General features: G+C 36.2%; 3 protein-coding genes across 4 annotated transcripts; 2 read left to right on the plus strand and 1 right to left on the minus strand.

Annotated features, from left to right (window-relative positions):
- The first annotated feature begins 2,761 nt into the window (after positions 1–2,761).
- Positions 2,762–7,957, plus strand: orai1a (ORAI calcium release-activated calcium modulator 1a). Its single transcript, XM_007247160.4, has 2 exons — positions 2,762–3,084; positions 5,955–7,957. Exons 1-2 carry the CDS (start codon positions 2,971–2,973, stop codon positions 6,522–6,524), a joined length of 684 nt encoding a protein of 227 aa, XP_007247222.2. The 5' UTR covers positions 2,762–2,970; the 3' UTR covers positions 6,525–7,957.
- A 3,102-nt stretch (positions 7,958–11,059) lies between these two features.
- Positions 11,060–15,328, minus strand: LOC107197569 (RLA class II histocompatibility antigen, DP alpha-1 chain-like). The gene is made up of 3 exons (XM_022670451.2): positions 15,091–15,328; positions 12,995–13,276; positions 11,060–11,644 (listed from the first exon to the last, which is right to left on the minus strand). Exons 1-3 carry the CDS (start codon positions 15,317–15,319, stop codon positions 11,520–11,522), a joined length of 636 nt encoding a protein of 211 aa, XP_022526172.2. The 5' UTR covers positions 15,320–15,328; the 3' UTR covers positions 11,060–11,519.
- A 1,738-nt stretch (positions 15,329–17,066) lies between these two features.
- Positions 17,067–23,130, plus strand: LOC111192657 (class II histocompatibility antigen, B-L beta chain-like). 2 transcript variants are annotated; one of them, XM_049486188.1, is made up of 5 exons: positions 17,070–17,548; positions 19,101–19,367; positions 20,977–21,264; positions 22,009–22,119; positions 22,699–23,130. In XM_049486188.1, exons 1-5 carry the CDS (start codon positions 17,491–17,493, stop codon positions 22,734–22,736), a joined length of 762 nt encoding a protein of 253 aa, XP_049342145.1. In that variant the 5' UTR covers positions 17,070–17,490; the 3' UTR covers positions 22,737–23,130. The 2 variants fall into 2 exon arrangements, with proteins under 2 accessions (XP_049342146.1, XP_049342145.1); XM_049486189.1 differs by lacking the exon at positions 22,009–22,119 and having other exon boundaries at positions 17,067–17,548.
- The last annotated feature ends 1,818 nt before the right edge of the window (positions 23,131–24,948 follow it).

Genomic DNA, 24,948 nt, shown 5'->3' on the forward strand with positions numbered 1-24,948 from the left:
ACTGGCGGAGGTCTGGAGCACAGCATGGAAGACCTCCTCTGCTCGGTGCGCGATTGAGAGAGTCTAGATCAATCTGTTTGCTTTCTACAGGCAGTGGATCCCTTCCTCTCTCTCTTTCTCTCTCTCTCCTCCTCTCTCCCTTTTTTCTCTCTCGTTCGCTCTCTCTCTTTCTTTCTCTATGTGTATATCTTCCTCTTACTCTCCCTTTTATTTCTCTCTCGAGCGCAGGAAGTGGCGCTGACGTCATATGTGCATGATAACTGTACATAGTGTACAGAGACCAGAATAAACTGTATACACAGTATAGACAAAATACACATACCTACTTGGAATACTCCACTGGGCAGTTTACCAAACAGGGATTAAGCCTAGTCCTGGACCACACATATTTTTAATATAAGATTTTTAATATAAAAATCTAGGATTACAATAAACCCAAATCATCATTAAGCCAGTGGTCAGAATGTGCTGTTGGTCAGTAAAGGTACTGACATTTTGTTGAAGAATATAGATTTGGGTGTTGGTCTTCTCTGTGAATTCCAAATGCTGTACGGATTTTTTTTTTTTAATTCAACAAGCAGTTCACCTGATTCACGTAAATGAAACTCTGGCCAACATAGGCCTTGTTATGTCGGATGAAAAGCTACAGTAACAATGCTTTTCAAAGAAACTCATACTAGCTGTGAAGAATTGTGGTGGTGTTGATAAAGCATTGTGGTGGGTGGTGTGGTGGCTTAAGGATGTTTTGCTGACCCAAAATCATTTGAATTGTTTCAGCAGGACTTGAAACATATGGTGCAGTTCATTCTCAGAGGTCTTTGACATTTACAGAGCTAATTCTTTAGTGGATTATTTCTGAATCAGTTTAACCGATGAGCTGCAACTATATTTAACTTTCCAATAAGGACAGCAATCTATGTAGCTATGTGTTTATTTGTTTCTGAGTTTGTTTGTTTGTTTGTTTGTTTAAAATCATAGCTGTCTTTTTACATTCTGTTTTACATTCTAACACCAGAACCAAAGTGGGTGTGTCCACAGACATCTAACTCCAGCCCACCAGCTACCACCAACACAAAGAGTGCTAACAAGGATGGAAACAATACAGCTCGGCAGCTGGGAGGCCGAGACAGAGACACATCTGCCATTTATTCAAACACACACACACACAAGCCTCAGACATCCAGGGTGTTGGGGTCAGTTTACCATCTAAGGGAATGTGTGCAGCCACAGCACACTGTAAACCAAATCTGACCCTGAAGGGTTTCTGTGTGATCTCCTGCTGACCTCTGTGAAAAGGTCATAAAAGCTCCTTAAAGCTCCTTCAGTGGTGTCTCAGTGGTTATTGATCACAAGATTGTGGGTTTTAAAAACTGGGTCCTCTAAGCTACCAATGTTCATGGCTGACCCTGTGCTTTGACCCCAGCTTTCTAAACCAGAATATAGGACAAACCTCATTATACTGTACAAAGTGTGTTTGTATAATGATAATAAGTGTACTTAACTATAACTTACCTGAATGCATAGATCAGTTTTACAATGACAAGGACAAAGAATAAACTACTTAAAATGTTAGAAAGTGTGGTTTATATCTGTAGTTTCTATAGCATATAGTATATAGTACCTTGCAATCGTTAAAAAAATAATATATGGAATAAAATTAACAAAATGCTACAAAGCATGTGGACAACACTCTTTATCACTCATCATGTTCATAATATGCTCCTTTAAAACACATTTTAAAGACAAAACCAATAAACTTAACAATTTTACTAAACAGGGAATCAGCTACCGCACTCTAAATGACTTTGTTCAGACAGTATATGATGAATTATGCTAATTACTGTTTTATTGTCTGTTTATTTTCCTTTATTCTTGTGACCTAGGCAGTAGTGACTCAATGGTTAGAGCACTTGGCCATCAATGACAAGATTGTGGGTTTGATTCCTGGATTTGGCAGGCTCAACAGTGCCCACAGTGCCCATAACCTTCACTGGTCTCTGGGCACTGCAGCAAAGGCTTTTCTCACAAAAATCACTGTTTGTCTTCTGAGTAGTGTGTTTGTGTTTACTGCACAGATGGTTATGGTGAATGTGGTTGTCTTGTCTTGTATTAACATGCACTTGAGTGTTTTTTGGTTGGGTGAAAATGGACGCCATTAAGAAAATCCTTTTGTTTACACTTTGGGTCGATTATCATAAAATACAGGAGGTTTATTTTCCCCTTCTCCAAGAGAACGAAGCCAATAAGACATGCATTAGGTGAATGATGATTTTATTCCATTAGGACCATGAATCATACTAGACATTTACTATTTTTCATGTATTGCCAGTGATTTTATCAGTTGGCTAATAACAACCTGCAAGTATCAATTTTTTTAATGTATTTATATATATAACTAAATTTAACCTCTTGTTACTGACACGCCAGTTTTCCAATGCCAAATATGAATTTCTGGTGGCGTTCATGTGCTCTCATATGGTAAATACGATATTTCCGACACAACTTAAAGGCAGCATTAGTCTAACTGTTTTATGTATTATAAACGCAATTCCACCTTCTTAATAAAATGTTTTAAATGTACAATTAACGTTATTGAAAAACCTGAGATCCAAACAAAACTTTTAAAACGTAAAACTTTTTCTGTCTTTAAAACTAAAACCTGTTGACTGCGTGACAACATACCGTCACCGAACTACAAATCCCACAACACCACCGCGTTAATTAACTGCGCCGCTTTGCATTATGGGTGCATCAAATTGTAGTTTTCAAGTTGGGACTCCGGTGCCGTGGCTTAAGAGGGAAGAGTGAGCAGCTAGTTTGGTTTAGTTCTCAAACTACCACTGAAGCTCTGTTATGACACTTCAAACCGGAGCGATTTGGAGAATTTATCAACCATAAGCGACTGCGTGGTGTCGGAGGAGAGGTTTGGCTTGGTTCTGACCTTCAGGAGGAGTTTTTAAGAGCAGCAGAATGAGTTTGAACGAGCACTCTTTGCAGGCGCTGTCATGGAGAAAACTCTACTTGAGTCGAGCCAAGCTGAAGGCCACCAGCAGAACCTCTGCTTTGCTGTCTGGGTTTGCTATGGTGAGAAAACCTGGGGGATTTTTTTTTATTTTGTGCCTAATGTGAATGTAGCTGAGGTCGCTGCTGTATAACATTGCATGGTTTCTCGTGTTTAAACAACATTGAGATTGAGATTGAGTTCACTTGTTTTTGAAATTTTCCGTTCCACCTTAAATGGTGCAGCGGTTTCATACTGGGGCCCGAAGCGTCAGAATGGAACAGCGGCAGGATTTAAGGTGGAACGGAAAAGTTCAAAAGCAAGCAAACTCAAATTTAGTTTTTTTTAGTACGTCTAATACATGTAAATACCAGTATGCCATCAGTTGGAGCATTTTAAGTATTTCTTTAATTATTTTAAATATTTCCCACTTTTCTTTATGCTTTGACCCACATACCTACCCTGTTAAACGTGCTTGAATGGACATGCCACATTCACTTCACATAATCATTATTAAGCCCTACTGTAAATTTCAGGGTAGATGGTGGAGCTGGAGAGTTAATATAAAAGTCTATATTGAGAAACATTAAACTAAAACAAGTCATATCTTATTGTTAGCTTTCTTCTGTTCTCTCCCTGCTCTCTCTCAGCCCTCATTGTACAGGAAACCTGCTCTTTTAAGATAAAACAGTAGGGTGAGCTTGGCTTTGGTGAGTTATTAAGTTGTATATTACAACGGTATACACCATACAAGCTGTGCTAATTGTTATTTGGGACATTTTTAGAATACAGTGTGTAATAATTGGGGAGGTTGTGCTGCAAAATAGCAGGGTGTAACTCTCCTGTTATGTTCATCTGTCCAGAACAGCAATGGTGTTCCCGGGTCAATTTGACTCGATGCATGTTTAATTATCTAAAATGTGTCTGAAACAAAACAGTCCTAACAAGCAGTGTGAATATTTAATTTATAACACCATTGCTAATTATTTTATCAATATTTAGTGCAATGGTGTTCCTTACCTCAAAAAGGTAATTGTTCAGTTAGGATCATTGACTCGTTTTTCATAAAAAAATACATGTTTAAACTTTTTTTAAAATGGTTCACTACGTTATTACTTTTGAAAGACCAGCATATAAAACACAATAGTTTTACTTAACATTGAAACATAACATTGCATTTTTGTTTTAGGTTTTGTTTTTGCAAGGGGTGGTTGCAAATATGTGAGATGAACCATTTTAATATTAAATGTTGATTACATATTGAAGAAATACTTTTTACTATTTTTCCTAGATCTGCAATAGCTACTTTTAACAATATATTTCTACTTCTTTATTTGTAAAATATCATTGATTAAAAAATGGAATATCCTATGACTTAATCTCTTACTTACAAAAGTATTTACACCATTGATTGAGTATTTTGAGAAGAGTATGACACTACTACCACCATGTTTCACAGTGCTAGTTGCTTGCTGATGTGCAGTGCCTATTTCACCTTAGTGTTTGCTGTTCTAACAAGGTCATTTAATACTCCTCTTTTTAGATTTTTTTTCCACATTGAGGAGCATAGACCTCCAGGCTCTGTGCTAAAATCTGGTTTTACATTAAATGGATCTTTTACTTTTTAACCTCTGAGAATGATGAATGTTGATTATAAGGAAGCAGGGTTGTCTGTGCAATGCAGGAAACACATCTCCCACATCCACCCACACACATGCACACACATACATATATCTTACCACATCTCGAAGTGCACATCACGTACTCTAAAGCTATTTATTGAACCACCAGGCTTTAGTATTTATTTACTGTTTATGTTCTTTAGTGATCTTCTGAATAATGATGTGTAACTGTAGTTGGTTACAGTTCAGGTTGATGTTTAGGGTAATATCTAACTCCTTTTAAAGTGTAGCTTTGTACTGATGGAGGGGAAATCCATATGTAGTTGTTTTTCCTGTACCACAGTGAACTTTCCCAACCCCAGCCGACTCATTTTCATAGCTGCTCAGGTTGTTAAACAGCAACTACTTTTAATTGACAAAGCCAGTCAACACCCATCAGACCCAATTTTAAACATATCTAATATTGTGAAGGTCTCTCTAGTGCTGATCTGTTGAAGTGTGGACTTTACAAGACCTCTGAACTGTGGTATCTGGCACTTAGACATTCAGAAAGCCGCAGATCTTGTAGAAGAAGTCCTGTAAGTTTGAGGTGGGACCTTCATTATTATCAGCAAGCCTTGGGTTCCCCCCCTGTTTTGAAGATGTTCTGACACTCTTGTCTAGACGGTCTTGTAAAAGTCTCTCAGATTCATACACTTGCCAACTTTTCCAGCTTCCAACAAATCATCTACATGAACTGACTGTTCACTTGATGCCAAATTTATCGATTAATTGACAGAAGCCATTGGAACCCGGTCATCAGTGTTATTATTTTAAGCTTTAATAGTTTTAATCTTATGGCTAGTGAGCATAATTGAAGGTTTCTTGCATTCTAAATAGGGCTACATATTATATTGTTTTAGCATTGAATAATACTCTCTGGAATATCTAATGCCAGGCATGGGCTAGAGAGATATATAGCCCCCCAGGCATTGAGCTGTGGAGCAGTGGAACAGTGTTTATTTGGAATGATGGTGCTCCATCCATTACTTTTGGGATGTGTTGGGGATGAGGTGGGGTGGTGATCATTCATCAACCTAATCACACCAATGCTCTTCTCGCTAAAAGCAATCAAATACTTACAGCAATGTTGCTTCAAATGTAGTTGAAAACTTTTCCTAAGCAGTGAAGAAAATTACTCTTAAAAAAAGTAAGCTATTCTTAGTATGTTTGTCCATATATTTTACCAACTGATTGACTAAATCTGGGCTAATTGATCGATCAGGTTACTTAGATTTTTCAACAACTGCTCCTTTAGCTTTCATCCAACGTTGTGTGTGTACGTTTTTTAGGTGGCGATGGTGGAGGTGCAGCTGGAGCGGGACTATAATTATCCTCCTGGTTTGCTGATCGCATTTAGTGCCTGCACCACTGTCCTGGTGGCCGTCCACCTTTTTGCCCTGATGATCAGCACCTGCATCCTGCCAAACCTGGAGGCAGTAAGCAACGTCCACAACCTCAATTCAGTCAAAGAGTCGCCTCACGAGCGGATGCACCACCACATTGAGCTGGCCTGGGCGTTCTCCACAGTCATTGGCACATTTCTGTTTTTGGCAGAGGTTCTGCTGCTCTGCTGGGTGAAATTTCTCCCACTGAAGAAAGACAGAGAACCCAGAAATAATGATAACTCCACAATCAGCGCCGGGGAGGCCGCTGCCTATGCGTCCACCTGCATCATTGTGCCCTGCGGCCTCGTCTTCATCGTTTTCGCTGTGCATTTCTACCGCTCACTGGTCAGCCACAAAACTGACCGCCAGTTCCAGGAGCTGGAGGAGCTCTCCAATCTCACAAGGCTTCAGAACCAGCTGGACCACCGGGTGGAGGGCCCAAACATTCAGTCAGCTCCAGGAATGTTCCCTTAGGATGGACTCTGTTGGTTTTCTGCTCAAAAACACATCCAGCACTGTCCAGTTGTAATGGTGTGCTTCTGAATGGCGTCCACAACTCACTGTATTTTTGATTTAAGAGTGCATTGTAGATGAGTCAGACTCACAAGGATTTTATATAATTTTCAATCAAGGCATGCTTAGTGTCTAAAGTTTGCTTCTTCCACAGCTATGGGAAGTTTATGCCCCACCATTCAACACTGAATGCAAGACTAATGTATCTAATAAGCAGTGGAATGTTGATATTTGTATGCCATTAGTCAATCAGAACTTCCTAAAGACTCATATCTGCTCAAATGTTAAAAAAACAAAAACAAAGATTGTGTCTGGTTATATTAATGTCACCTTATTATAAGAAAAAAAAACCCAACAATTAGCACTGAAGCTCTAAGGGGTTGTAGCTAAGAAGTAATGGAAGCTTATATCCCATCACACAGCACTGAAGCTGCAAAGCTCATGTAGCTAACAAACAGTGGGTGCTCACATCCTACCTGCTACTGTTTCTAGCTTTGTAATATAGGCCGTTTTTTTTTTTTTTAGACCATCGCATAGTGTCATAAACAACATAATTACATTTCTTAGGGATTGTTGAGAGTGTTCTAGTGCTAATTGGTGGGATATCAGCTTCTGTTATGTGTTAGCTTCAGTAGCCTTGTAGCTCCAATGCTCGAAATAAAGAAGCAAACTTTAGAATTTTTATCGCATATTAGTCTATCAGGTACTTTTGGACTAAAGAGGTGAGTTTCTTTTCTTTTTTTTTTGCTGAACTATCATTTTTATCAGTTTTGTTAGAATTTTCTACTGACTGGTTCTTCCAATGGGACAACTTTTAAATTATGCATCAGACAATTATTCATCATGCTTTATCCAGCAGAGGAAGACGTGGAGGACGTATGATATAAAAAAATATTTTCTAAAGAATTAATATTTTACAAGTGTCATTTTTTTGTATGTTTTGTTTATTTCATTTTGCCTGCTCAGACTGCAAGAATGCGTTATGTTACAGCTTTTGTTATAATTTTAGGCTGTTTAAGGAAGTTTATGTGGTGTACATGTTTGATTGTATTATTGAATTACCAGTGTGGTCTTTTATCAAATCATGGGATGACTTTGATGTTCAAATAAGATATAATGTTGCCTTATACAGTTTGGTAATTAGAGATGTGCCAAAACAAATATTCATATTTCCCAATGTGAATGCATGTATTGTTAATTTCGAGTTTTATTTCTTAAACCTGCCAGACATGGCAATTAAAAAGGGTCAGAAGGTTTGCTGTATCGCTGGACACGCATATGAAAGGATGATTGTAAAATGGCATCAAATCTGAAGAAAACATGCAAAAATGTGCCCTGGTGTTTTTTGTCCAATATTTTAATATTATGGCAATTAAAAAAATGTTTTGAACCCAGACTTTCTGAAAATTATGATAAAACATTGGCCCAAGTGTGTTTATAACCTTTTGGTGCAACACCTTTCTGTGTAAGAAGTTTGAGGTTCCGACATACTTTCACAGTACAAAGTATGTTTGACTAGAACTAAGCATTTTGCACGAAACCTACTCTAAATGACTGTTTACCCTTGGCCATTAATACAGAATAGTTACAAAGATTCTTATTCTGAAGGATGAGTAAATACACATGTGGTTACTTGTCATGTCATAATGAAACTACCCTTATACTGTGTTTGTGTAGTGCATGGTCTTGAAGCTTGCATATAGTAGGGATTATTTGCACATTATTATGGTATATTGTGGTTTCTTAGACCTGGATTTAGCTTTGATTTAGAATACATACAGTTTTGAAAGTGGAACCCTGCTGATAATGCAGTTGAGTCTAGGACAAAATGTGGTCCATGTCAGATAAACCATTCAAATGAAAAAAAAAATGCATATGTTTAATGTCCTAGTTTAGTGAAATGTTGTGAAATTATCCTCACTTTTTCTATATTTTTATGTAATGTTGTGAGTAAATGATTATGATGCCATAATCCTGTATTACTCAGCCAGTCACAACATAGCCTCTATTGTCAAATACTGTACTGAATACTGTAGTTTTTCTAATTTTGCTTTTAGTTTTGTTTGTTGTTTATAATGTATTTATTGCATATTATGTACTTTTGTTTAGCTTTTTCTATGGCCTACATCTGTTCTGAGAACCAGACCTGATCCAGCTGATTTATACTTGGTGTAAGAGGGAGGATTAGCAAAGTGTAAACTGGACTGAGAACAGTTTTTAAACTCCTATCCAGTGTCCCATGAGTTCATGAGCTTATTTAACTGTAAATGTTAAGATTAGTGAGCAGTGATGTGTTGTGATGGGCTTTAGTGAGCAGTATAGGTTAGGAAAGTGGTCAGGACGACTCCTGCTGTTTAAGAAATACTCTTTTTCTTAGTTTTCATAAATTTTAAATTAATGTCTATTCAGAGGGTTTTGAAGGCAGTCAGCAGATGGCAGAGTTCTATATGTTCCTTCCACATACTGTTTACTAAGTTAGCCAATAGCATGCACTTAGCCGCCAAACTGAAACACGTGAATAACTACCTGTTACCCCAAATCTTGCAATTATTGCCAAATTTAATGTTATACTATTAAGTATTTGTTTGTTTTTTGCATATTTTCATCAAGCACATTCAGTTTTCCCTTCTAGTACTACCTTACTAAGCTAGCTAGGTAGCTAGCTGTAGGTAGCTAAGCTAGCATATAAACACACACAGCTAGTTAGTGAAAATAGTTGAAATGAGTGAAATAATTCTATTTTACAGAAAACTTCTCATAATTTAAAGCAGAATCCAAAGAGGTTTTATTTGAGCTTGTATAATAGTCGGCTACCCCATTACTTTACACTTAAGTTTTAATAGTTTTAAAAAATCTGAGCCTCATAATTTTGTGTGCTTATTTTAACAGACATGTTTTACCTCAAAATGATGATACTTTGTAAGTAATGTTGATGTGATTATGTATTAATGATTTACAACAGAAAATACTTTACTGAAGTGTTATTGCATTCATATTTCATTAGTATAGCATATCATAATTCCGTCTTAGCAAACAAGAAATTATAAAGAAATTATATTTCATCAATATTCTGATAAAATAAGTAATTATTTTGAGATACTATGTAATCTTTTCTGCTCCACACTCCAGCTAGCTAGCATTTTGATGGAGCACAATCTCAACCAGATTGTAAAGATATACAGAATACTTACATAAAAAATGTGCACAATATTAATATCAAAGTTATTTATTAATATAATGTTATTTAATTAATATAAAGAGCAGCATCTCATCTCACTACCCACACATTAGTTATGACCATAAGGTCTAGATAAAAATCCTGGCCACTATTTGACCCACTTTTGGGCAGTCATACAGTGAGCTGAGACAGTGTTGAATCAGTGCTGTCATCTGAGAGGCGACTGTTTTTTGTTTCTAGCTGATAGGAACAAGAATCCTTAGAACATTTAGGTTAAACATCTTCAGTCTTTTCTCATTTTTTTTTCTGGAACATTTTTAAAAACAAAAGGTCCTAGAGTGTTCTCTGGCGCTGATGTGTATGTGCAGTTTCATTTTCTTATGCTTTTTCTTTTGTAGATGCATTTATGCTATTTATTTAAAGCAATGTGTTTGGTGTTCTATATGTTTACTGTGAAATCAGACTTTTTCGGCAGTCGGTGATACTGAGGCCTTACTAAGAAAATTATGAGAAATTATATATACATTATATATATTCAGAATTAGGTTTTACCACTGTATGTATTTTAAATAAATATTAATTATGAATGTGCACTTTCACAGTTAAATAATGTTTTAAATATTGTTTTCCCCCTTTAGTTTAATTTGATATCAAACACAATACAGTTTATTAACAACACGACAACTTGTCTCCAGTCTTTTTATTTGAACAGGCAAACAGAGTCAAAAAAAGTAAAGCCTGCAAGACATCGTCTCTTTGGTAAGGGTGACATGATTTAGAAATCTTCATTGTTTATTTGAATGCGGTGTGATGTTTCTTGACCTAAAACACTTCATACTCTTGAAACTTTGATTGAATTTTATCGCTAATAAAAATATTAATATTAATAATACATGTATTGTATCTAGCATTTGTTTTTCATGTAACTACAGAATCCACCAAACTTAAAAAAAGTGTTTTAGGTACAATTATGGCAACACAGAGATCTGTTTAAATGCTTAAATTGTTCTCCACCTGGTTATCTCATGGGTAAAAAAAATCATTAGTGGAGGGTTTTTAAACCTTTAACTTTTTCCCCAAAGTGTACAAAACATCTGCTTACATTTAGCCCTAAACATAAGAATAAAAGAAAAAGTAACAGCAGTAATTAGATGAATAAAACGGGAGATGTAGTTTCTGAAATTATTTTATTTTATTTTTATTTAGGCTTTGATTTAATTTGACAGACCATTAAGAACATATTTTACTTACAGTGATGGCCTAAAATGCATCAAACTATTGTAAAGGAAGTAGGGGGAAACAGTTGACTCATTTGGTCCCGGAACCAGTATTTAGAGCAGTGGAGTAAAGGTGAATTACCAACACACACACAAACACACAAGAACAAGACCATTTTTCACATAATGCTTTAAATGGCACTTCAGAAATTATCTAATAATCTCCCTACTGTGGAATTGCAGAATTAGACGATTTTAAACCATACACTGAAGAACTGTTGTCTAAGAGGTTACATTTCAGATTAGTCTGTCCACAGATGATTATCCCAAATATGTAGGGACATTATAATTTAAAAGATACAATCTGTGTAATTGCTTTCATATGTAGTGTTTACAATTAGTCTGGCAGTAATAATAATGTGTCTTGTTGTATATTGATTATGTGAACATTCAGTTCATAACCTGTCAGTCTGGACTATCTGTGGAAAATGTGGAGAAATTATACACACACTTTGTTCCACATTTCAAAAGCCTTTTAAGAATTGTATGTTTACACCTAAATCAGTTCTGGTGTTTGTTTGCTCTGAAGATGAGAAAAACTCCAGCAGCCGCTCCAGCCACGCCAAGACACAATCCCACCGCACACACCACTGTGGGCAACACGCTGGGCTTGTCCACCTCCACATCTATTTGCACATAGAGACACACACACATGTATAAATGAAAAAAGTTGTTTCAGTGTAAAGTAGTCAGCACTTTTCACTGTTAACCATAAACATGACTGTCACCTTCTAGTGCTTAATTTCCTGTTGGATGCGCTGTGTTTTTTCCAAAGTGAGTGTGAGCTCATTTAGAACACAGAGAGATGTACCAAAAAATATGGTTAGTGAGCTTTTATTGAGTTAAACTTCAGCTTGCTCATACCACAAACTTGGCTAGCTTTTCAGCTTGGTAGATCACAGTGGCAAACTACTCTACACACCTTAACCTGCTCTGAGATTAAGTAGAAGTTAAGCAGAAGTTAACCACATTGAGCGGGTATGAACCTGTCCCCTGTCCAATCAGAGAGCAGGATATTTATCATAGGTATAATTGAAACATTGCGAAGACAGAAGAAAATAACCTTTACTCTCACACAAATATAAACAAAAAAAAAACACAAAATATAAAGTATATATATAGCAGAAGATTTTTCCATGACTGTGACCTTTTTTACAAAGACAAAATATGAAAAACAGTATTCTTCACAGTTTTTCTATGTGATATGGTAAATATTATGTTAATTATTCTTAATAATGTCAACACTATTAATATTCTAAGATAATTGTTCCATGATACGGAAAACTTAAAAGTTTTACCCACTCTGTCCTGTAGGTGGCACCACCTGTGGACAATTGTGAATGGCGTTTTGCTGCCATCTACAGGACACAGTGAGTAATGTATTTAGTTTCATCTATACAGTTTAAGATACAGTTCTGAAAAAGACATTAACAGACCACTTCAGTTTCTGAATCAGTAAAATGAACATTGTTGTTTTTGTTCTATAAACTATTGACAATATTTCTCCCAAATTCCAAATATTTGTAGAAAATAAGCCGCAGAGCTTTCAGATCTCAAATAATGCAAAGAAAACAAGTTCATATTCATACAGTTTTTTAAGAGTTCAAAAATCAATATTTAGTGAAATAACCCTGGTTTTTAATTACAGTTTTCATGCATCTTGGCATGTTCTCCTCCACTAGTTTAACACACTGCTTTTGGATAACTTCATGCCACTCCTGGTCCTAAATTTAAATTAGTTAAACTCGGTTTGATACCTGTTATCATCCATCGTCCTCTTGATTTTATTTTCAATTTGGTAAAATTAAAGAAACTCATCATTTTAAGTGGTCTCTAATTTTTTTCCAGAGCTGTAATTTCACTGGTTGGAGTTTTTTTACCTAAACTCCAAAAAATGGTAATTACTGACCCTGTCAGAATAAGTAAATGAGTTAAGTGTTTTTCTAACTGCTGCTTTATCATGGTAAATCACTCACCCAGTATTCTGGTCAGTGGTCTCTCCAGGGCGCGATGCTCCACTGTGCAGCTGTAAATGTCCCCTTCCTCCGGAATGAAGCTCAGAGTAGAAAACACGCTGATCGTCCCGTCATTGTTCTGGTAGTACGGACTCAGTGTTACTCCCTCCTTCATGTTCAGGTTATTCCTAGTCCAGGTCACTCTGACCGGCGGTGGGAAGAATTCAAGTATGTGACAGATGAGCGTGTTGTTTATACTCAGCTCCATCTGACGCTTTGGGTAGAGGGAGACCCAAGGAGGCTCTAAACACAGAAATCATTAACAACAGACCATTTTATTGGAAATATTTAGATTGTGTGCTGTTTATACTGGTCTGTGTATTTTTTGTTTAATAGTCATTAAGGGTGTTTTCACATCTTAAAGTCTTGAACAATGTTTCACACTGCAGGTTAGTGAACGGACTAAAGAACTTTACTACATCCTGTTGTTATCAGCTACATGGACTGTGTCTCTCTATACTTCATGTTTGTTGGTTTGTAGAATGTTAGTTATGAGACTGGCAAGTTGCTTTCCCAGGTGTTCTGACTCCCCTTCATGTACACGCTGAGTGTAAAAGATTATCTTCAGATTTCTGGAGTGATCAGGAGATCGCCGGTTCAAATCCTGTTCATGTAGCTTGAAATCGGCTACCGGAGCCCCGAGAGAGCACAACTGGCCCTGCTCTCTGTGGGTGGGTTGATGGCGCTCTCTCCCAGCATCACTCCAAAGGGTTATGGCGATCAGCACAAGGCGTCTGTGAGCTGATGTATCAGAACCAAGTCGCTGCGCTTTCCGACGAGTGCGCTGTGATGCTACTCGGCAATGCTGCATCAGCAGCAGTTCAAAAAGAGGCGGTGGCTGACTTCACATGTATCGGAGGAGGCATTTGCTAGTCTTTACCCTCCTGGTGTTGGGCATTACTAGTTATAGGGGGAGTCCTAATGAGTGGGTTGGGTAATTGGCTGTGTAAATTGGGGAGAAAATAGAAAAAAATATATAAATAAATTTAAAAAAAGAAAAGTGTTTTACACTGCAGATGAACTGAAACATGGTTCAGTAGATTCGAACTGAGACCATAAATCTGGTCCTTTAGTCCGGACAGTGGTTCACGCCCATTTTTACACCTGCTCCAGTCATAATTTGTTCTTAGAATTTCAATTACTAATCTCTATTAATCCCACAGGACAAAGCAAGTGTTGCTGTCCAAGCCTGCACACCGTAACTTTCTGTATGTTCATCGTAAGTTTCAACTGAAACACACCCACAGGTCTGAATTCCTACTGAGTAAGTTAGAAGAGCCTCCCTAACCTGAAGTTAAGTATCCAAGATGGCTGGACTGCACTTCAACAGTAGTAAAAGCAGTGGTATAATACAGTATATTAGGACTCCTACCTTACTAAATCATAATTACAAACAGTACTGTCCAGCTTTTATCTGTGGTCATGTTTTCATTGTGTTTAAATGCCCCAAACTGTTGTAATGAATTGTTAGCAATTGGTATAGCCAACAATGCTACATTGCAACATAAAAAAGAGGGAAATATTTTGGCTGGATTTGCAATGAAACATTGCAAAATGAATGCAAACCAGTTGTGGTAAACTCCAACATCTTTAGTTAACTGGTTTTTGATAATGTTTTGAAACAGTGTAGAATTATTTGAATGTTTAACTGGATCGCCGTCAACTCTAAACACAGCAACATACCAGCTAAATATAACAGGTAGGTTAAATTAGGTGTGCTTCAGCAGGGAAAACACAAAACACTGCAGGAATCTGACCCCATAGAAATCATATATCCCTCAGAATTAAACAAACTGTTTCTGTTTTTCAAAGGTTCTTATGTAAAGGCAGTTGTTTCTTTATATAACTATGACAACTCAAAGAACCATTAAATGCATACACAGTTATTTGCCTGGTTAAAGGTTGTTCTAATACAGCTTTGTGGAGAGTTCCTTAAAAAACATGTTCATGTTTATACAGAGTACTGAGAAGAATTACGATATTGTTACATGTCACAGAACCTATTTTCTGTATTATCTAGAACTCCCCTACCCCCTAGCTAAAAGCCTGAATCTTACCAAGCTCCTCAGTTTGGTTCGCGTAGAACTCGTTTATCATTGTTAACCCCTTCTTACAGTAATTCTCATTATTGACAGCATCTCTGGAAACATCTGGGAACACGAATGGATCAGGAAGTTCTGGCACTGTTGTCACGACTCGTCCCGCTTTGTTGTCATAGTAGGCAACCATTTGTTCTTTGTAGTGATAGTAGACCTCAGCGTCGTTCTCATCACACGTCAGTTTCATCCCATATTTAATATAACCTGCAGACAGAAGAAAACAATATACACTACAAGAACAATAATACTGCCACACTTGCTCATTCATTGTTTCTTCTGAAATTAATTACATAAAAAATATTTATTCTGCTTTTTTTTATATATATAGCCTGCAGTGAATATAATATTATAGAAAAATGTGCAGGGAAAGTGAGAAAGCCCATACACAAAATACACACAGAATCAAAAAAGAAATTATTAAGTCACAAAAATAATACATACCGGTACACACGTACATATACATAAAAACATGCACACATATACATTCATACACACACACACACACACACACACACACACACACACACACACACACACACACACACACACACACACACACTCATAGACATGGTACTACAGTAATATTGTTATAAAGAAACAATATATAATAATAATAATAATAATAATAATAATAATAATAATAATAATAAACCCAGTAATTGAGTAAAGTATCAAGAATTTGTGAGGAACACCTGCAAATTAAATGAAGTTGAACAGATAAAACACAAAATGTATTAGGTTAATACTGTCTGTAATTAAATAAAAGGCAAAGTACATGTAAGAAACACTACATAAAAAAGTATTTTCCCTCTTACAGGTTTCTTTTGTTTTTGCATTTCTGTCATACCTACGATTTTCAGATTATCAAACAAACTTTAATATCAAACAAATATAACACGAGTAAATATAAAAAAAAAACAATTTTTAAATGATGGTTTCATTTATTAAAAGAAAAAAACTATCCAAACCAGTCTTGTCAGGATTAATCATATAATTTCAAATGTTAAGAAAATAAACACTTGTTTAGTAGAACAACTGAGGTGACTGTCATCTTCCAATGGCTGAATAAAAGCTTCCAATAACTGTTTGCCTACTAATAACAATAATCTCATATTACAGCTGTATATGACATACTGACCAAACAGGTCTCAACAAAACACAATAGAATTTATAAACTCATGAGCTTTACACCACAACATACACTCCATTAATGCTCAATGTGTGTGTGTTGGTGTGTGTGTATGTGTGTGGACTCACCTGTTGACTGTGTGTATGCAGCACAGACGATCACCCCTATCAAAATTAAAACACCCATCTCTATTCAGACATACAACACAAGGAGCCCACCTGCCAGCGAGAGAAGTAACACACACACTGAAGCCTTTTAACAACACACACTGTTTTCAGTCTCCCACAGTCACACGTTTGTATTTGTGTGTGTGGTATTTGGCAGGATTTCATGTTTTCACTTCCTGCTACATCACTTACATAATTTTTTTTCATTAAAACAATATATTTTATTGTTTAAATAAAAGTTATTTTAACCCATCCAGACAAAAATATAATAATTTGGTTTTATATAATGAATTAAAAATGTATAACATATAATATAAGAAAAAAGGCAATTCAAAAGATTTAGTCAAATGTTGAGGAAATAAGTCATTTTTAATAAACATTGAGTAAAATACAATATGAAGTACGGTATTGAATAAATGAGCCAGCATTATTATAAATGTTGAGTAAAATATTAAGAAAAAAGTCATTATTTCTACATTTTTACTAAACATATTGTGAAAATATGTTGTTTTCTCATACAAATATTGTGAAAATGAGTCATTATTTTACATTTACATAAAAGACACTTGAACACATATATAAAGTATTGGACTGATATGCAGTGAAACTAATCTGAAAGGCTAAAGGAATTATTTTGACCATGAAAATATTGCATTGTCTCGTGTTGCTGCTGGGAACTACAGCATGAGGAAGTGCCAGTAATGGGGAAGATGGCACGATTACCAGTATCAGGGCTTATTTTACACAATCAGTCTGTAGGAGTTTAGCTGTAACAGATAGAGAGAGATTGTTTCTAGTTTATTAACTTGTAATTTCAACTCAAAAAGGGATTTAGATACGAGACTTTAAAATAAAGAGAAGTGAATTATAAAAGAGAAGTTTGCAGGTGGGATGAAAACAACACAAAGCAAGACTGTGCAGGAATAATATACAACAGTGTGTGTGTGTAATACGGTGATCCCGGAACTGGTTTTCTGTAAATAGAAATTTCTTTTCAGAGCTGCGCTCACTGTAAACAGAGAGCAGAGTCATTCAGGCATTGATTTTTTTCAACATTCAGTAATGTCTTTTCCTCTTGTTCACCGCATGGCTGTTCTCAGCTGGGCTCTCGCTACAGCAGGTAAGAGGTTATTTAAACTCTTGTGTTTGCGCTCTTCTACCTTGTTTAAAAAAAAAAAAAACGTTCAAGTAATTTTAACATGCATTATAAACTGTTAAATCTTAAAGTTTTATAGATGGTGTACATAACATGTTATTCTGGATGTTATTTATGTATGAATTTTGTATGGATTCTGGACAAATGTTGCTACAAATTGCTATTGTACTGAAATACATTAGGCCTTTTAGCTTTTTATAGTATGCATTATAGATATTTTAACTGAGATATCATTATAATACTGTGCAAGCCTAATATCTTGAATAAATATTTCTCTTAGCATATTATAATGCATCAAAAATGTATTCTTAATGTAGCTGTTTATTAACTGTTATAGTAATTAACTCTTCTTTTCTACATTGTAAGCTAACAGGTAGTTAGTTAGATAGCTAGCTAGCAAGTATTGTATTTAGAAGAATGTAAAAGTGTCCAAGAGTGTGAATGTACAGGATGTACAGTAAAGTGTCAGTAGTGTTCAGTAGTGCAAAAAACATGAGACTAGCTCCTCATCTGTCCTTCTAACACTCCGCTGGGAGTTAAAGAGTCTGATTGCTCTCGGGAGAAATTATCTTCTGAGTCTGTCTGTGGAGCAGCTCTGTGACAGGAACCTGCCACTGAAACCGCTCCTATGGTCCATAAAGATAGTGTGTAGTGGGTGACCGTCATCATCCATGATAGAGTGTAGTTTGTGCAGTGTCCTCCTCTCTGTCACCGTGACCACAGGTTATATCACCACAGCTAAAAGCAAAGCCTGCAAGACTACTGGTACCTTGCCTTGCTAACTAGCTAATACCTGCTCCCTTGAAAACAAGCTGGATAAACCAAGCATGAGATTAGAGATCTTACATCTTTATTTTTTATATAAATTTATTTCTAGTTTTTCCCATTTTCTCCCCAATTTTGCACGGACAATTATCCAACCCACTCATTCACTAGTAATGTCTCAACACACCAAGAGGGTGAAGACTAACATATGCCTCCTCCGATACATGTGAAGACAGCCACTGCCTCTTTTCGAGCTGCTGCTGATTCTAGCAACTTGGTTCCAGTACATCAGCTCACAGACGCCATCTACCCGCCGAGATGAACCACTGAGACCCACTGAGCACCGGCATGGGCAGGGGTTCGAACCTGCGACCTCCCACTCATAGTGCCAGCACTTTAGACCGCTGGACCACTCGGCACCCCAAGATCTTACATCTTCACAGCCTTTTCACACTTTTACCATCAGGCAAATGCTACAGAAATGTCCAGTACAACCAGTACAAACAAGCCATTAAGTTTGTGAATGACTCTTGACTTGTTTAGAAACAGTCATGGTAAAACAGTGATCCTTTTCTGCTGTAATGTAAACCTGCTTGTAATTATTTAAAAATGTTTCTATAATCAAATTACTTCACTGCAATTGTAACAGATTACAGTTAGAGAAATATGTTTTGGTGGTCCTGTAGAAGTGTGTTTGTGTCATATCAGATTTTCTATTACACTCACAATGTTTTTCTTTTTTTCTTTCCAGTTGACAGCTATTATTTATTTTATGGCATGGATTGCTTTTACCTAGGATCACCTGAACACACTGAGTTTACTCTAACCCTGATGTACAACAAGAAAAAACTCGCAACACTCAACAGCACAGAGGGCAGACTGATTGGCTACAATGAAATTGCAGAAAAATGGACAAAAATCTTTAACAACGACACACAATGGTTGAACTTGCAGATAACTAGGGGAATAGAGTCCTGTAACAATTATGTTAGGCTGTTTGCTGCTGCGGACCACACAGGTAAGCAACAAACACTGTTCATATCTACACTGTTTATCTCAGAATATCAGCGGCAATTAATTAATGATTTAAGTTTACTGCCTTCTTACTTACTCCAAATACAACCTATTAGCCAAAATGTGTCTATGTATTTAGCCACAAATTAAATACAGCTAATAATTTACCAAATACTGAAAGCCTTGTTTTAGCAACGTTAGCATGCTCAATCATGACACACTCTGATCAGTATTTCAGTAATGTGTTCAGTAGTCTCTAATAGACTTTAATAGGCTTATGTGGTTTCTGATACAATTTGGCTCATTGATATCTAGAACATGAGTTAACATAAAGTAGTATGACTGGACAACTGTAGCAGCAACATTAGCACTTAACATCTGATTAAGGATAATAATAGCAGTACACCTCACATAAAAAAGAAAACAAGTTTGTCAACTTGTTCTGGTAAATGCCAGTCTTCCAAAAAGTGCTCAAACAGGGTTGAGGTGGCTGAAAGGTTTAGGCAGTGTTTGGTTGCAAAAGCCAATTTAGGGTAGCAGGCTTACCTAAATAGTCAGGAAGAATAGATTATGTTCAGGATAGTTAAAGGGTTATGGGGTGGTGGAAAGGTGAGCATGTGAGTGTGGTATGGATCATATTTATAGCATGTTAGATTAAGAGATGGGGCTTCAGGCATGTTTTCATGTTATTTAGAAATGTTTCCAAACAGCAATCACCACATTTTTCCTTTCTGTTCCACCACAAATCTAAAGTTAAGCATAACATTATATCTGACCACTGCATTTTAACAGTCCACTGAAAAACTATAAAATAGAGTACTTAGCAACAACTCATCAACGTCATGTAATGTAATGTTATTTTATGATATAGCAGAGCAAAGTTTCAAACTAACACATTGAACATATGAGAATGAAGGGAGCTACACATCATATATCAAAATAAGTGACCACTTTAGTTTCTGAATCAGTTTTTCTGATTTTGCTATTTATATGTATATGTTTGAGTAAAATGAACATTGTTGTTTTATTCTTTAAACTACAGACAACATTTCTCCCAAATTCCAAATAAAAATATTGTAATTTTACAGCATGAATTTGCAGAAAACGAGAAATGGCTGAAATAACCTCAAATAACGCAAAGAAAACAAGTTCATATTTATGAAGTTTTAAGAGTTCTGAAATCAATATTTGGTGGAATAACCCTGGTTTTAATTACAGTTTTCATGCATCTTGGCATGTTCTTCTCCACCAGTCTTACACACTGCTTTTGGATAACTTTATGCCACTCCTGGTACAAAAAAAACAAGCATTTCAACTTGGTTTGATGGTTTGTAATCATCCATCTTCGTCTTGATTATATTCTAGAGGTTTACAATTTGGTAAAATCAAAGAAACTCATAGTTCTTTAAGTGGTCACTTTTTGTGTCCAGAACGTTGTGTTTTTCTTATATTTGCTTTTTTCTTATTTATTTTTTTGTCATATGCATATCAAGAAATTTCTTAGCAAACACTATTGACTTTCTTAAGAGAGTATATAGGAGTGTCTGCTTTTTTTATTTTTATGTAATTCTATATAGAGTAATCCTAACCAAACACCATCTCTCCTGTCACAGCGAGGCCAAAGGTCATAGTGAGGTCACTGAGATCTGCCAGTGGTGACCAGCCGGCAATGCTGATGTGCAGCGCTCACGACTTTTACCCCAAACCCATCAAACTGACCTGGCTGAGGAACGGCAAGAAAGTGACCGGCGACGTGGTTTTCTCTGAGGAACTGTACGATGGAGACTGGTACTATCAGATCCACTCACAGCTGGAGTACAGTCCAGGACCTGCAGAGCAGATCACCTGTATGGTGGAACACCTCAGCTTCACCCAACCGGCTCTGTTCCACTGGCAGAAAGGTGAGAGCATGAATACACCTCATAAACATCAACACAAACCTCCTACACTCCTTTATTATACAACAATTTCCTTTTTACAGGTAATCTCAAGATGGGCATATTGTTTACACAAATGCACACCTGATAAAACTCTTTTATATTAAACATGCGAGGGTTAAGATCAGGACTATGTTTAGGACTGGGGTTAGGGATAAGTTCAGATTCTGGGTTAAGGTAAAATTACGATTAGGGCGATGGTTAGGTTTAGGAGTAGGTTAGGGACAAGGGCTGGGTTTAGGACCAAGCCAAGGGTTAGGTTTATATTCTGGGTTGGATGTTAAGTTAGGGTTAGATTTAGAAAGGGACTAGATTTAGGACCAGGATTTTAGGTAGAGGTTACAGTTAGTTTTAGGACTAGAGACAATTTTAGGACCATGGTGAGGGTTAGCAAAAGATTTTAGCTGGAGGTTAAAGTTAGGGTTAGGAACGGGACTAGTTTTAGGACCATGGTTAAGCAAAATTTTAGGCAGAAGTTAAATTTAGTATTAGAACCAATGCTTGGTTTAGCACCAGGCTGAGGGTTATAATAAGATTCTGGGTTGAGGTTAAAGTATTGTTAAGACAAGGGTTAGGTTTAAGAAAAGAGTGAGACATTCATTAATTCATATCTAATTGTTACTGTCATCATCACTCGTAGTTCTGTATGGTTCTGTTATAAATCCTGTGCTGATGAACATTAACTGTCTTAACTGTCTGCTGTAACAGAGCCTCTCTCCGAGGCTGAACGGGATAAAGTAGTGGTTGGAGTAACAGGGCTGCTGATGGGAGTAATCATAGCAACTACTGGTCTCATCTACTATAAACGGAAACAAACAGGTCAGAATTTATATTCATTATGGTATCTTTAACACACAGGAAGACATGCGAGACAAATAGGAACAGGAAAATATATAAAAAACAACATTAAAAAATACCAGAAACAAACAAACAAACACATTTATAATAGAAGTCAGTGGGTAGATGCCTTGATGGAAACATATGTGTAATAATTATTTTCAATGGCAGCATGTAATAACATTTGTAACTAAATTTAGTCAATATAAATTAACACTGGTTGCTGCCGAAGTAGTAAACAGCTGTGGCCCATCCTCTCCTCTGTTGTAGGTGGTAGGTGTTAGCATGCTATAGCATAACAGCATTAGCCAGCACTAGTCTGGATTTCTTTACCTTTCTTTAACTCAAATACTCACTGTTTTCATAACCCAGTTGAACACACACCACTATATAAGAATGTAAGCACTCTAATATTGAACCTTCGCTGATTTTAGCTGAAGCTCTGTGCTCTGTTTTTCAGGAAAAAATAGACAAATCCTGACAGTATTCAGCTTAGGGAAATGTGCTGAGGGATGTTTTAGTAAAAAAATTGACTTTTTTTTTCTTCAAACCTCTAACTAGGCTGGACATCAGTGCAGGTTTTGGAACTCAGAAGCTGAATGAAGAAACCCCCAGATCATGTGATGTTAAACAAAGAAAAACAAACACTGATGGACTGATGATTTCCATCACTTTTGGGAACTGAGGAATAAAACAGTAACTTTTGTTGTTTAGACCAGACATTAGCATTAAGCTTAGATAACTGCGCTCATGTATTAATCTCACAACATGTTAGTAACACTGCTGGAGTCATATTAAAAATAAAATTATTATACAATATGCAGCAAAATCTGTACATCTGAGAAATTCAGAGAAAAAAAAAACAGTTTGGATGATACATCATGAGATCATGAATGTAAATGAATTCATTACTGCCTCTTAGCTTATCATTTGGGGATCTTTTTTGCAATGTTTCTTAGTGTGTATATGTGTTCTGTATATCAAATAATTATGTCAATGACACTAAATATATATTAAAATACATACTAATGTGAATTTGAATGGCTTATTGTTGTTGATCATTTTTTTTGTTAAAGACCATTGTAATTATTTGTGTGTATAATATGCATGCTCTCAAAATGTAGAGCACACACACACACATACAGATATTTAGGATGTAAAATAATAAAACCAAATAAACATAAAGTCAGTGGCCACTGAGTGTGTTTACCTGTAAAACAATATATTACATTAGAAAAACCCTAATAAAATGGTAACGGGAAATACATGCATTTCTGGACAGGAATATATTTCTGAATAGGAATAGATATTTCTCTGATTGTGGTAATTAAGGGAAAGATGGGTGTGGAATGTTGGGGAAAAGCAGACGTGGTTTCCTGTTACAGTAGGATGAGAGGGATGCCCGTTGCCGGGAAACGGGATGCTGATGCTGTTTCTTCCTGGCCGGCAGCTGCAGTGATAAATGAGGGCTGCTGGGAAGGCATGTGAGAGATGGAGCGATGTGGCCTCCTTCAGGAAGAAAAGACAAGCTCGGAAACAGATGACACCACTTCCCATCATCATCATCACCTTCATCGTCCTTGCCCCAGCCTCACTGTTACAGTCAGCTGAGCACTTCCAGGAAGAGCTGATTCTGATTCTGCCTGGTTTAGGCTGTATTTACTGTACACTGCAGTTAGCATAGTGCTAAACACTGAGGTAATTCCACTGCTAATCAATGAGCTAATAACTTAGCTAATAAAATAAACTGACTTCCAAGTTAATCACTGCAATTATCCCTAAACCAGCAACTAAGCTAATCACTAGGTTATTAAATAAGCTACTAACTGCACTAACTATTGGGCAAATGACAGAGCTAATCATTGGGCTATTAACTAAAAACTGTGCTAATTACTAAGGTACTTATTAACTAGAAACTGGGCTAATTACTAAGCTAATGACTGCTAAACTAAAACTGGACTACTTACAGAGCTAACCCCAAACTAAATTTAAATCTAATGTAATCACTAAGAGCTACTAAACTAAAAACTAAGCTAACTACTGAGCCCAACACTAAACTAAAAAACTAAGCTAAATAAAAACTGAAAAGATAATAACTTACTATGGAAAGGAATTAGTGCCAAATTGAAAACCATACATCATCGTGGAAAATGTAAATGCAATCCACAAGATACATTGCTTTCCCACACTAATACATGCAAAAATATCACTATTACATTACATTTCACTGCATTACATTACATCATTACATCTCTTTATTGAAAAACAATACACAAGAATTTACATTTTTGCAGAATTCTTGTCAAAATTGCACACAAACCTCCTTAAAATGCAATCAGTGGCACCGCAAATGTTCAAAAGCAAATTACAATCACAGGATTGCATTTCGTCTAGGAGAAGAGAGGTATTTGTGCCAAAATGAAATGTAATCAGTATCCAATCAGGGGCTGAGAAACCACTGAGAATTCAAGTAGGAAGTCACTTATACTTTAGTGTAATAAGTTACAATTTATTTACTACCTACTTACTTACTAAATAAGCCTTTTTTCCTTCAAATTAATTTTACATGACATAGATCAATTAGAAAACACCTTTTATATATGTAGATTTGCAGAACATATATATAAGATTTAGTGGGCTGACATATCCCACCCTGAATGTTTTTGAAACTTAAATATTTTAAATGGTAAAGAAAAATTACTTTTGTTAGTAGAGGCTGCAACCACTAGATGGTGCCTATGATGCCTTTATAGGAGTAGGGCACAATTGAAAAATATAATTATATATTATAATTATAGCATAAACAATTTT

The sequence above is a fragment of the Astyanax mexicanus genome, chromosome 12 (genome assembly GCF_023375975.1).
Source record: "Astyanax mexicanus isolate ESR-SI-001 chromosome 12, AstMex3_surface, whole genome shotgun sequence".
Classification (NCBI taxonomy): Eukaryota; Metazoa; Chordata; class Actinopteri; order Characiformes; family Acestrorhamphidae; genus Astyanax; species Astyanax mexicanus.

What these genes read in the sequence shown, in the direction of transcription:
- LOC111192657 (XM_049486188.1), top strand. Translation starts at nt 17,491, where the DNA reads ATGTCTTTTCCTCTTGTTCACCGCATGGCTGTTCTCAGCTGGGCTCTC. An exon ending in TCTGTTCCACTGGCAGAAAG is followed by an intron (nt 21,265 to 22,008) that starts GTGAGAGCATGA and finishes CTGCTGTAACAG; the next exon opens with AGCCTCTCTCCGAGGCTGAA. An exon ending in CTATAAACGGAAACAAACAG is followed by an intron (nt 22,120 to 22,698) that starts GTCAGAATTTAT and finishes ACCTCTAACTAG; the next exon opens with GCTGGACATCAGTGCAGGTT.
- LOC107197569 (XM_022670451.2), bottom strand. Translation starts at nt 15,319, where the DNA reads ATGAAACTGACGTGTGATGAGAACGACGCTGAGGTCTACTATCACTAC. An exon ending in GAACCAAACTGAGGAGCTTG is followed by an intron (nt 13,277 to 15,090) that starts GTAAGATTCAGG and finishes TTCTGTGTTTAG; the next exon opens with AGCCTCCTTGGGTCTCCCTC. An exon ending in ACCACTGACCAGAATACTGG is followed by an intron (nt 11,645 to 12,994) that starts GTGAGTGATTTA and finishes ATGTGCAAATAG; the next exon opens with ATGTGGAGGTGGACAAGCCC.
- orai1a (XM_007247160.4), top strand. Translation starts at nt 2,971, where the DNA reads ATGAGTTTGAACGAGCACTCTTTGCAGGCGCTGTCATGGAGAAAACTC. An exon ending in TGCTGTCTGGGTTTGCTATG is followed by an intron (nt 3,085 to 5,954) that starts GTGAGAAAACCT and finishes TACGTTTTTTAG; the next exon opens with GTGGCGATGGTGGAGGTGCA.